This window comes from Saccoglossus kowalevskii, chromosome 5, assembly GCF_978046115.1.
Source record: "Saccoglossus kowalevskii chromosome 5, keSacKowa6.1, whole genome shotgun sequence".
Taxonomy (NCBI): Eukaryota; Metazoa; Hemichordata; class Enteropneusta; family Harrimaniidae; genus Saccoglossus; species Saccoglossus kowalevskii.
In genome coordinates, this window is record NC_140645.1 from 35,541,295 (window position 1) to 35,554,773 (window position 13,479).

At 34.8% G+C, this 13,479-nt stretch overlaps 1 protein-coding gene across 1 annotated transcript; it reads right to left on the bottom strand.

The window, feature by feature from the left end:
- Positions 1 to 370: 370 nt before the first annotated feature.
- On the bottom strand, positions 371 to 7,069 carry LOC144349581 (uncharacterized). Its single transcript, XM_085499360.1, has 8 exons — positions 6,993 to 7,069; positions 6,723 to 6,860; positions 4,641 to 6,081; positions 4,356 to 4,487; positions 4,027 to 4,185; positions 3,404 to 3,673; positions 3,155 to 3,289; positions 371 to 2,936 (listed from the first exon to the last, which is right to left on the bottom strand). The coding sequence occupies exons 1-8, from the start codon at positions 7,059 to 7,061 to the stop codon at positions 2,905 to 2,907; spliced, it is 2,376 nt and encodes a 791-aa protein (XP_085355486.1). The 5' UTR covers positions 7,062 to 7,069; the 3' UTR covers positions 371 to 2,904.
- Positions 7,070 to 13,479: the final 6,410 nt, after the last annotated feature.

The window sequence follows — 13,479 nt, forward strand, 5'->3', positions numbered from 1 at the left end:
TGGCAAAGGAGAAATACAGCAGAGGGAACCCAGATAGTTTGAAGCAGATAAGTTACTAAAGAGATTAGGTATGAGATAGAAGTCACCAAAGAAGATGGTCAAAGCAATTAGGGCAATGATCATACTTCATAGTAATATACTGATCAAGAAGACATAAAATAATGAAAACCAGCGGTATTTGCGACCACCCGGTGACAGACTATGAATCATATAGTATGTTTTCAACAATAATACAACCAATATTAGAAAAAATATGTTCTTCTCCTTCTCCACAAGAACTTCCCAGCCACCACAGAAAGTAATAAAATACAAACATTAATTACCGAATAACACTAGGCTTTTCATAGATATTAAAAAACACAATGACTAATTCTTAATATGACAAGGTATATTTTATTTATTTGTCTGACGTCTAAAGACCTTGATACCCTCCTAATGTGCAACATTACATGCAAATATTACATATTAAACATATTCACTGAGGGTAAAATAAGGAATCATACTAATACAATTATATAAAATATCAAATGAAACGTATTTTGGTGTACAATGCGTTTCTGATAAAAAAAAAGACAGAAATCCATTGAAAACCAGTTTTATCTAAAAATTAATTGTACAAAACATGTGTAACCCATCACTCTTACCATGAAATCAATGCTTTATTTCATATTTTTATGTGTGCTCATTCTTTTCAAAACATCTGAAATCACATCTTCGTTGATTTCTACGAGATCTACGTACAGTAATTACAGTTTATTAAACAAACTTGGATCAAAATTATATGTGGTAAATTGAAATCAATCGGGGTAAAATATGAAAATATGGGTGAAAATAATCAGATTATCGACAACATCATAAATCAATGACTATGTATAGGAGAAACTAAATAACGAAAATCACGTGTGACTAGTCTCTAAATAATAATATAAAATACAATAGCGATAAATCACAAACAGTAGCACAAATATAAAATGATAACAGCTTCTCAGATAATCTTAGCATTTAGAAGTGTGCCGCAATAACAAACACTTGGGGAATTAGTATACATTCATAGAAACGGATACATGTAATGAATTTCAATGTGTATGTATGACCCGTGTATATCAGATTTAATGAAGTCGCCAAAGACTTCGACCATATGAATATTGGTACATTCGTTCAATAAATCACGGCTCACTTGTTAAATATAGTATTATATAGTATATAATAATGAATAATGCAACAATATATAATTATGAGCTCATATATTTGTCATCAAATAATCAAGTTTGCACAGAAATGAGTTCTTATAAATGCGCAAATTACAGTAAATACCCGAATATTCTAAGATTCATCCGATTATTTTACATAAAACAAATTGAATGACCTCAGTATATACTACTTAAATATGGGTTACAAAAGTTATTTATTATTCACTAACTCAAACTCACTTGTATTAGATTTTATAAAACTTTGCGATAGCTTTTATACATAAAGCAGAATTCCACATATTCAAAGTAAATAATATTTCGGAACGTTGGAATAATTCCATATTTTCGATTTAGCCGGCAATAAAAACATACGAAAGTTACCAGGTTGTTCCTTAATCTCATTTCCCGACCTGACCACAAAAGGGCGTTTAGGTCTATCAATAATGTCTTTAAAATCAGTGGAGAGTTATTCATATGTATCACGGGAACCACACGTGCTTAAAGCATAAACATTGCAGCGTCATTAAATAGTAAAATTGTTTTACTAAAATACTGACTAAAATAACAGCACTTAAAGGTCTCAGGACAAACATGAAAACCTCACAACACACATGAGTATAATGTTGTAGTCAGGTCCATTGCCATGATAGGCGGAACCATACACATATTTCTGTTGTTAAAAACTGTTACAGGACAGGTAATCTTTACTTTAAACTTGTATTATCATCAAACTGAAAAGGGCCCTAAACTGATACAGCGTCTAGAGTAAGGCAGTCGGTCGACAAGTAAAGTATTTTAAAAAAAGACAAAGGCGGTTACTAATTCTAAAAGCTCATCAAACAAATCGTCGTTTGTCAGGTGCAGTCAACGAAGCGCGAAAAGGTGTTCATAGACTTATTCATTGAGTAGGCAAATTTAAAGTTATCAGCGAGAAGAACACAAACTTCTCTCAGTGGAACTTTGTGACAGCGAGGAGTCATTGTGGAAAGTGAAACTTGTGCTTAATGAAAAATACTTCAGGGGTAGAATTTATACAGGAGAAATTACAAGCAAACATTGTATGTGTAGATGGGCAGACAGAAGCGACACCGAAATGAAATGAATAGTGGTACACCTGGGAATTACCATCAATTAGCAGGGAGGGAATACTGGTTAATGGTAATTGCCAATTAATTAGGGTACTACCCCCGTGAATTTTCATTCTATAATGACACTTCACATATTATCCAAAATAATAGAGTAAAGGCAGGAACCTGTTACCCAAAAATGCTCTGGGGCTATGACAGTCTAATAACTTGACTCTGAAGCACAGAAAGTCGATTTGCCACATAGAGATAACAGTAGCATTTTCGAAAGATATTCGATAGAACTATAATACCTTCATGTGGTTGGATTAGAATACGCTGTTGGGGAGGGAATTGCATCTCCCGTAATATTAAATAACAATTCTGGAATTATTCATAATATCAAAATATTTACTTAGTTGGTAGTATAGGAAATTATGTGATTTAGGTCTGGATAATGGTTCTCAGCATGTGCAACTAAGAATTTCATTTTTGCCAGTGCACTGTAATACCAAATGAAAACATTCCACGTTTAGTGAATCATATACAGTGTTATTTACTGTTATACTTAAATATTAGGTTGTAATTAGTTTGAAATAAAATACATGTATAGGCAACTGTGCTCTAATATGATCAACAATCCCGATGTTTTACAGCCACTTTAGTTTTTCCAGCGGATAATCTAAATTAAAAAAAAACACACACGAAAATTTGAATTAGTGTTGAATAAGAATCTCTTTATCAACTTTAGACCTGTGTTTTTGTATTCGTCACAATAGTCAGTAGCGTAATGTATGGTGTTATGTTACTCGAAGAGCAAGGAAAAAATTAGATGATTTCATTACCACCCAGAAACAGCACAATAGTTATCTTATACGAACAACATTAAAGTTAAAGTACCTTTATTGTGGTCATCACTTTTTCCAGTTTTCAAGCGTGTTTTATAATCGCCAGGTTCCAATCTACTGAAATATGTTTGATACTTGGCTATGTCTTTTATGTGATAACGATACAGCATGGCTAAGTAGTATATACCTTTGGTACAAATATACATGAAAAGAATTAACAAACCTAATTATTTTTAGAGTTGACATTAGGAAATGTCAGCAAAATAGGGGAAATATAAATGTAAAGTAACCAAAAACTAACCAATTTGGTAGGAGTCTGTTGCTTGGGGTATTTGCTTTTCCTTGATCTGAAAAGCACGTACAAGAAGTTCCTCTGTATATCTCATATCCAGAGATTGTAGGAGATGGTTTCTTGCCAAAATAGTCATGGTGACAGCAATATTAATTGTTTTCGTTGTGTCATACTTTTCCCTTGCATATGCCTCATGAATTTTCAATGATTGAGCAAGAGGGTCCTGTGCTTTCTTGTATTGTTTAGTGTCTTGATAGAATCGACCAAGCTGAGTGAATGCTGTTAAAGACAATGTGTTCAATATCCTGTTAGTTGACAATTTGTTTGCACATACAATACAATTTAACCTGTTTTTTATTCACTTGTATTTATGAGAGATGCGAGAAAATCTAATTCAGTTTTTGCTCTGTCAATACGTAGGTATTGTAATTATATACAAGTCAATGTTATTTACAGAGTTAGATATATGGTGGGGTAAAACTAACCATACTAAAAGTAACCATACTAAATCAAAATATGAAAACAAAATGGGTGGTTTGCACCTACAAATAACCATATACGGTTTTTGAGTCTATATTTCACAATCTATAATCGATACATTTGTTCACAATTGTAGTGTCCAAAACACCTACCATATGCAACACTGTAGTTATTACGATCACCAATCCGCTCAAAATATTTTTTTTTCTTCTCAAGAATATCGATTAACAATTGTTTTACTTCTTCTCGCTTTTCCACATTATCCATGTGATTTGGTGTGTGTTGCTGAACTCTTGCTAAGCACTGCATAGCTGTAAGACATACATTTACCAAAAATATAAAACTTCATACAGTTAAAGTCTAATAATACGAATGAAAAATAATTAGAAAATTACATTCTATACCATTATGCAAATGATCATGAAATTTACAACCTATGACGACAACATTTTCGAGTTCATATAGTGTAACATTTATATACCTTTCAGCACTTGAATGTCATCATCAGCATCAGGTAATAACTTTTTATACAGTGTCAAACTTTCATGAAATACCTTCTCTGCTTCTGCTAATTTATCAAGATCATAGTAAACCTTTCCCAGACTCCTTAAGTCTGAAATAAAAATATATACCGGAATTTAAAGAATCAAAAATATCTACAGCACTGTTATTGTCACGGTTCAGTGCTGCACGTCATCATCATGTATGCCTGCATACAAATAGTCAAATATATCAATCTATGGCAAAAATAAAATGAATGACTTACCAAGAGCTAAGAGCAATTCTTGGCATGGTCTACGCAGTCTTTGTATATGGACCATCGACTTATAGAGAACCTCAACGTCTTCAACTCTACCAAGTCTGCGAAGATACGTGCCAACTGCTGTAAAGAGTTCGGTAATTTCGTTGATTTTCATTATGTCGTCTTTCTTCAAATAATCCATCTGTCGTGCAAGAGCTAGTACATGGAATGCTAAAATAGAATGCCTTTGATGAATAACATCATCGGGATAACCAAAATCAGCTTTAACTTCTTCTACTTTAGGAAAAATATTTTTGAGCATGCAAAGAGCATTATTCATGGCCCGGACTTTGCTATTAGGACATACACGTTTGCTAAACACAACCTGTTGCAAGAGGTGATGAAGCGCGAATGCTCCCATCCGGCCATACGTTGTCTCATGCTTTATAAACATGACAGTTGCGAAAGAAAACTTCTGCAGCTCGTTGAAGCATTTTCTCACTTTCTCCTCCCTAATAACCTCCCCATGAGTAACTCCGCGTACATCCCCAGTAGACTCAAGTAAAAAGTCTTTTAAGGACCCCGGGTTCAAAAACTTTGCACCTTCAACAAGCACTTCTACATGAATTACAGGAGCCATACAGCAGCAGAGGTGTAAAAATTCTTTTACAAATTTTTCACGAGTACAAAGCTCATCATAAGCTAAATCCCAGGTTGTCTGCACGTTTCTTCTGCTAAAGTCGGACAATCGTGCCAAGTAGTGTACTGGAGTTTGCATTTGCGCGCACTGGAATTTTTTCAAATCATCACCCGTCATGTTTACCAGGTCACTGGTAAGTGTTTCTTGAGGAAGCTCTTTAAGTTTGATCATGTCATTGCCAATAGCCCTTCGCAATCCATCTGTGTAGCATTTCTTCACATCATTTTCCTTCATCCAGTATGTTAGTGGGTCAGACTCAGGAATGTCTAAAGCATGGAAACTTCCTTTAAGGTAGCGTTGTTTATAAATAAGAAAAGTTATTTTGTATTCAACTATATACATACTGGCCTGGACTAAGGCTAATGGTAAACGATGTAGTGCTTCCTCGCCAACAAGCCACATGAGTGCCTCATACTCAGGAGAATTTTCATGGTGCAAGCGATCAAGCTCACGTTTGGCATCTTCCACTGAACTAGATTTGATTCGCATCAATAAGAGCAATGCCGAATCTTCATCAGAGAGTAGATTGACTTCATGTTTTTTCAATTTCCATCCCAGATATTCCCAGTCATCTTTCATTCTAGATGTTATGAGAATATGCCCAGATCCAAGTTCTGAGTAGTCAGGTATAAACTGCTTGACTATTTCGGGATTGTCAGCATCTTCAATTACTAATAACCAATTATTGTTTTCGCATAACCACTTGCGAGCTATTTTTCTAATACTTTCCGGATGCATGCTTACATTGGGATTCCATGGCTGCACCTTTTCAAAAAGAAAAAATGTTTATATATTATTGAGCATACACGAAATCCATTTGTTTCGTTATTGATACATCTCAGTATGCGACAACGGTTCTAAATGGACGTTATATTGCAGTTTTGATAAGCTCGGGTCAGAAAAAATATCTATTCTGAATATTCAGCCATAGTCTGAGATATGTTTCAAACCCAACATATCACATTAGTTATTGACATACATAATGCATTAAGTGATGATTATATACAAGAAAATCAATTGATGCTTAATGAATAACACGCATCAGATTTGGCATTTTTTGTATCGGAATTTCCATAGCAAAGTGAATAAAACTCTGCATATGTACTACATAGCCTTGTAGAGCAAACGGGCTGAGAAGGGTATACCTCATAGACTGGACTGAATATACTGTTGTAAATGCGTCGAAAATTAAATAATTTCCACATAGTTATCATAGCAAAGACTTGGGGGAACTTGAAATAAAATATAGCCGTAGTTAACGACAGGTACAATATATATATAAATCATCGTTATATCACTGATTATTGTGTCATTTAGAAGGAAAAATATAACCAAGTATACTGATGAGCTATGTTTTTATAATAAATTACACATCAAGTACAAATTGAACTGTTTTTTCTACATACCATTTTATTGAGAGTAAAATCTAATAAGCTTGCTGAATGGCCACTGAGAAAATAAATGTTTGAATACTTCTTTAGGTATCGCAGCACAAAATTGGTCACAATCTCTGTTTTACCACAGCCTCCCATTCCATAAATCAACTAAATTTAAAAAATAATATACAATTATTTCTAGGAATAATATCATTTTGTTAGTTACTAAATGTTTTGACATTGTTGTGAAAGTGTATGTGTTGTGCATTTGAACATATATCAATGTGAGCATGTACTGACCTCAATGTTTACACCAGTATCGTTTGAATCACGTTTTCCTAAATTTTGCAGGCATTGTTCATGATCCATTCCCGTAAACCAATCAGACGGCTGCCGCATTCCACCTAAAAATTGTTTACGTAATATATGAATTATGGTAATAAGCAATGTGTATAGGAACATAATACATTAGTAAGTGGTAGAGAATAATAAATACGTACTTATGTTTCCCAGACCTTCTTCACAAGTATGATCAAACTGGGGTTCTGGAGAAAGGTAAATAAACAAAAATAAGTTGGTGTTATTTCGTGTAATACACCTTTTTGCTTTTTTTGTTTTTGCATATATATATATATAAGTTATAATAAGTTACCAAACAAAAGGTCATAAATAAAATACATTTATGCTGGCACCATGACTTGCTCTTTGAGTGTATCTTATTATGTGCATAGTTAACCAGTCGTGCACTACCACTGGTCACTCAACGGTCACATTTTCCTCCCGAAAAAGTCCAAACATATCAAGCAATAATTATGTGGATTTATATATGTACATGAAAAGACATATAGGGATTGAGCCAGGTTTCGATATACTGTATGGATACGATATTTTGTTTTAAATATTTAACATTTTTTTTCTGCTGCAGTTATGATAAACATAACATTACTGTCAGAAAGTCCGCTACCTGTTGTGCGTTTTCCGGACTGCTATGGGGAGTCAGGGTGAAGGCATTAATGGTTGGCTATTTTAGATATTACTTGGATGTTTGTCATGACATGTTGAAAATCACAGATTAACCAACTAAATAAAGGGCATCATCCACCACAATAAAACTATGTGAATCTCTGTAAATAATATACATATTATCATATCACAAGCAGCAAAAAAATCAACGTTGTACAGTAGTATCAAATGCCAGCTTCATGATAACTAGTTAGTTAGTAGTTGGGTTGCATTAGGGGGAGTAAGGTCCGAATATGGCTCTTCACTGAACCCTTTAATCGGGTGTTGAGGCGTCACTGTGCAATCAATTTATATAGCAATGTCACGCCTGTCATACTATAGTATTGCACCTATAAATATCAGCACCAACCTGCTAACGATCTTGTTTGACGCATTCTGCACATCTTTATTTTTATTGATAGAAACATATACCATATTTTAGGATAAGGTAGGTCGGCTAGATTTGTATCCAATCTGCCCTGAACATTTTATTGGGCATTTCAATTGTTCATCTTTAGCCATCCTGAATAGTGATTCAGGTTCTTGTCCAATTGATATGCACTAAGAGTGTGCATTTTTTAGTATAATCATGACTTTGGTTACAATTTTATTCTGGGGTAGTTGGTCATTTGTGTCAATTGATCAGCTCCCTCTAGTGGTATATTGTTCTCTATATATTATTTCCCGGAAGATATCAGAACGTTTGCAGATATCGGGCTTTGCAATTATGTATTCATGAATATATGGACTGACATTGAGTAGAAATTGAGAGAAAATCTTATCAGTTCTAGCATTATTGCCACACATCAGCAGTTGTATTGAATTCAATTTGCACCTCCTGAGATGTCAGCAGTTAACAGCCACATATACACGCATCTTAAAACTAGGTGAAGTGAAAAAATAATTTGCACAGAATCTCTATCCTTTAAAGTTTCTGATGATTCACCCTAAATAAACGACCGCATAATTTGAATAGATCTACTGTTTATGTTGGATGCCTTCTTCAAAACAACGATGATAATCTTCTATATGGTGATATATTAGTGATTTGTCATGGTTATTGTTAGCACAATGTTCTGTTCTTAATCAGTCATGGCGGTTAATATGATTGTTGCTATAACAATTTGTATCAACTTGTTACAAACCATACCAAGTAATATTACTAATAAGTAATCAGTAATATTCGCTTAAAGGGAGGTGGTCATCGCGCCGCGTATGTGCGACATTTGTGATGATAACCATTGATGTTTCCACAATCCAATGCTCTTCTAATCGAAATCACAAGTACGAGTTTCGACAAGACGACTAATTACCACCGGTGTTCCTTTTCGATACTTCCTAAACTACCTAAAGATAACTACTTAAGGCATGGCAATGTCTCAGTTTGTATTCGTTGATCTGCAGAACAGTCAAAGTCGCCATCTTTGTTTATATAAGACTCGTATCTCGCTAATGCGTTGCGCGACGACCCTTGAAATAAAATAATGTTGATCAATCAGGCGGATTGCCTACCATTGTAGAAAAAATGCTATAAGTCGGAGCATTTGTAACTCATGAATGATTTTACCCAATAACTATTTAGTTTGTAGCATGGCCAAAACATCTTATGCAGATATAATTTTAGCTTAGTAATGTTGGGAATTCACAAATTGTTATGTGTGCAAATTATAGAATAATACATGTTGGGTTGTTTGTAAGTTAAAAAGTATCGACTCCAAAACGTTTTGGCTAAAAATGGTAGCGTTACCTCCTTTAGGTGAAATGGTAGTGACCCCTATCTAGGCACAATAGTAATGCGTGTTAGACTTATAAAAAATATAAATTTAATAATCTACACTGTACAAAGTTTTAAAGCAGGGGTATGATCGTATTTTCTCACGACGCGTTTATTATGCAACTGTTCCTGTGAATGAATTATTTTGAGCTGAGAGTTCAAATTAGTGTCGTTAAATTATCCAAGGATGTTTGGGTGTGCAGAGAATTATAACGCTCGCATTCGTCAGGGAATATTTAAAAAAAATAAATGGCTTACTTGCAACTAGTTTACTACTAGTAATTTATGTCCCTGTTGCCAATAAACACGTCATTTGAATTGTCCCGTATTATGCACTCCCACGCAAGGCATATATAATTGCAAGTAATTATGTAAACAGAGACCTGGGCAGCAACACGGTTGACCCTTAACGACAATTGATTCACACTAATGCACCCCGATTGTTGAATTCGCAGTTATTCTGGTTAAACGCAAACAATGAAAGACATAGCAGACGTGCTCTTATCATAACTTGTTAATAAATGTCTATTTAATGGGAACTATCATTCATAGACAGCTTCGGTAGTGTAGAACTGGTTATGACCGTAATGTACACCAGGTGTTGACAGGCATATGCACTTTCAATCCTAGTGAAAGGTCAGTTACAGTTCATATAACTCGTTTAGCTAGGTACGTTGCCAATGACGATTTTCTCTATTCAGGATTTGTTCTGGGCGTAAAACAATAATGAATGTGACGACATAATGTTTAAGCAATACTATAATGAAAATAACTCACGTCTGGATAGTGCGCGACTTTCGGGAAATGAATCTTCCTCTGTTTCCTGAACAGGAAGCGGAGTTCCGCTATCAAAACTTTTTGGTCTATTATCGTCACCTGTGTGTTGAACTTGTTCGTCGCTCATCTTCACGCCTGGGTCTTGAAAGTGCAGTGGTAGAAGCCAAACGTTTCATGCAAGACAAAAACAGGACAAGAAGCATTAATGAATTCGAGATGTGTGTCTCAGTCAATATAACTAAAATGAGTCACGTGATACAGAATAATAAGTTATCCACGTGATCATTTTCTCTCGTATGATTGGTACATGCAAGCAAAGTGGCCACATGGAGTAGGCAGAACATATTATTACAACATTAAACATCATAAATAGTTTTTCAATGACTATCATCAATCAAACATACCTAGAAAGCAACAGTGTACCTCGTTGATGTCGGCATGGACCGTCCAACTGTGACGTCACATGTTTACATATTTGCCAACCATAATGCAATTGTGAAGCAATGTTACTCATTGATCAGCGCTAGCTCACTATCAACTTTGCCATAACTTGTCATATTAACAGAAACACAAAGATGTTTATTTATTAACAACAACAGTGAATAACGCCGACATTTTATCTGCAGCTAAGAACAACTGGTTCTCACCAAACAGTCACTGCACATGCGCAAAGCGTAACAAGGGGAAATGGATAATGCAGTATAACACCTTTGTTAAAAGTGTAGTTATTGAGAGGTGATTACTATGACACGAGTCAATATTTAGCAGCGATGATGTTAAAATGTTATCAACTCACGTATATACCTACCATGTTCGTGGCAAATTGTGTGATAAAATAATCATCTCGGCTTTAAGTTACATTTTTAGCTAAAATTATTTCATTTGCAAGTAAAAAGGGCGATTTGAAATAGTGCAAGATCCAGCATTACCCGTTATTGGCGCACATGTCCGTGACCAATTAAATATAAGTCATTGTTTATATTAAATGTATTATTATTTCAAATGACATATGTGAATTATCCATGCGGCGTCCTGAGATAGTATTATATAGCGCCGTCATCGATCACATGTGTAAATCCATTTATAGATCAATGTCTTCAGTATTAAATGTTTATTGTCACAGTCATAGATAGTACGTTCCATATTGTAAGTTGTAAGCGAATTATTTCCAGGACTTTGGTTGTGAGTTGGATATAACGCATACGCTGATTCGTTGAAACAACATGTCACGTGACTTTGTGATAACATAATCTGTATTGCGTTTGTATCCTTATAAGAGTGTTGATTAAAATACAATACAGATGCACATTTATATTTTCGCCAACTTACAAATAGATGAGAAAACGATAAATTTGACAGTATATAAAGCTCAGAGTACATCATTGTGAAAACAGTGTCACTCATAAGTACAATATCTCCAAATTCCCATCGCTTGCTGTCCCTGAATACAAGGATTTGTGTTATAGTGCAATCAGATAGATGAATTATTCGGTAAAACGTATATTCGACGGGAATTTTTTTTATATATTTATTATAAATTTATTTTATTTTAACAACTTACAATTCTTTGTTAGTTTTCTTGCGTAGTCGGCCAGCTTGGTAAATAATTATATATTTACAAAAACACGCACTGCACACTGAACGGCGCCTTTTACTAGTAAGTGTCGATTGTCTAACGATTGTTGTCTTTATATTGCACACACACACACATTGCAGTGTCATCGTATCGCTTGGCAATGCGTAGTGTGTAGTATAGTCCTCAAGTTTTGGTTCGTTAATTAAACGACCCTACCAATACAGTATGAGTGTAGTTCCCAAGTTTAAAGACAATTGTGACTAGTACGTTAAAGCGGGAGGGTCGACACCTGCGCACGCGCGGGAATTGAGTTTCAAGCGACGATAACAAACACACGCTAAAAACGCAAACTTAGGCTCATGTGTAGGCGATTGTTTGTAAACAATAACACGCTATGGCCATCTGACGCATGCGCAGATGACGATTCCACCGCTTTAATATTAAAAATTAACAGGAAAAGCTATTACACTAGTATCAACATCACATGATATTCATTTCTTTTTCATTCAGTTTGCAAACACTCTATCTGATCAAAATCTGATGTAGTGTACAGACTTTAATTATTGTGGCTATTGATTTTGTGATTTTTTTTAATTCCGCCGTTCACAATTACCAAAACTTAAAAAAATAAATTCTAGATCAAAATAAAATATAATATAATAAATATCCAAAAAAAAAGCCAAAAATAGGATCTTATTTTAATTAGACTGGGAAACACTCACATAGTGACAGATTAATGCGACATATCCGTATTGAATGCGCCTCTATGTTTGCCGTCTTATTCTCTACGCTGAGTACACAACAAGAGTTCGTACACCATTTGGACGCGAATTCCCAACTTAACAATAGGAGTGTTTTGTCTTTGCCGTACACACATATTATTGTTAGATAAATAAATTATTGACCATCTAGCAGTAAAGTCAAGAACTCTCATTGGTAAAAACCAATTCACCCAAAAAGCTGAATTAAATGATGCAATAAGATGTTGTGAGCAGTGTTAGACAACACGTGATGCGGAATAGTATGATATAGTGGGAGAAAACTGATCATGATAACCCGTCCTAACTGTACTAACATACATAGACGCAATAAACTTCCACGCTGATATACCGGTAACTGTAACCCGATAGGTTGGTTTCGTTCGCTGCAAAATTACCAGCAACTACTTTAGGGAATTTTTTCACGCAATTTCAGTAGTTTTTTTCGTGGCTGTATTCATTTAAAATGCAGTGTCCTGGGCTTACCATTCTGAGCCACACTATATATTGTTATGTACTGTAGAATACATATACAATGCGAGTCAGTATCGCAACAAAAGAATGTCCCGACTAAAGGCATTAACACGTCTACGTGGACGGTTCTATTTCGTTGAAAACTATTGAAACACATTGACACTGAAAGCATTTATATAAATGTTTTTTGTCCGTAAGTTTCGCATTCATGTCATATAGCTCCTGGTTGTGGTTTCTGTGATGACAATAGAGGGTATTCATATTCAGATAAAACAATATTTGTAATTTAGCTGTGGCTTAATTACAGGTTTGCCGACTAACAAGCTTCCAAGAGTGTTCTCGTGACAACGTACAGCTGACCTGCCGAGGAGAAATCGTTGTAGTATATACCAGTATTAGCAATAACTTGGGGGAATACGCAGTGTT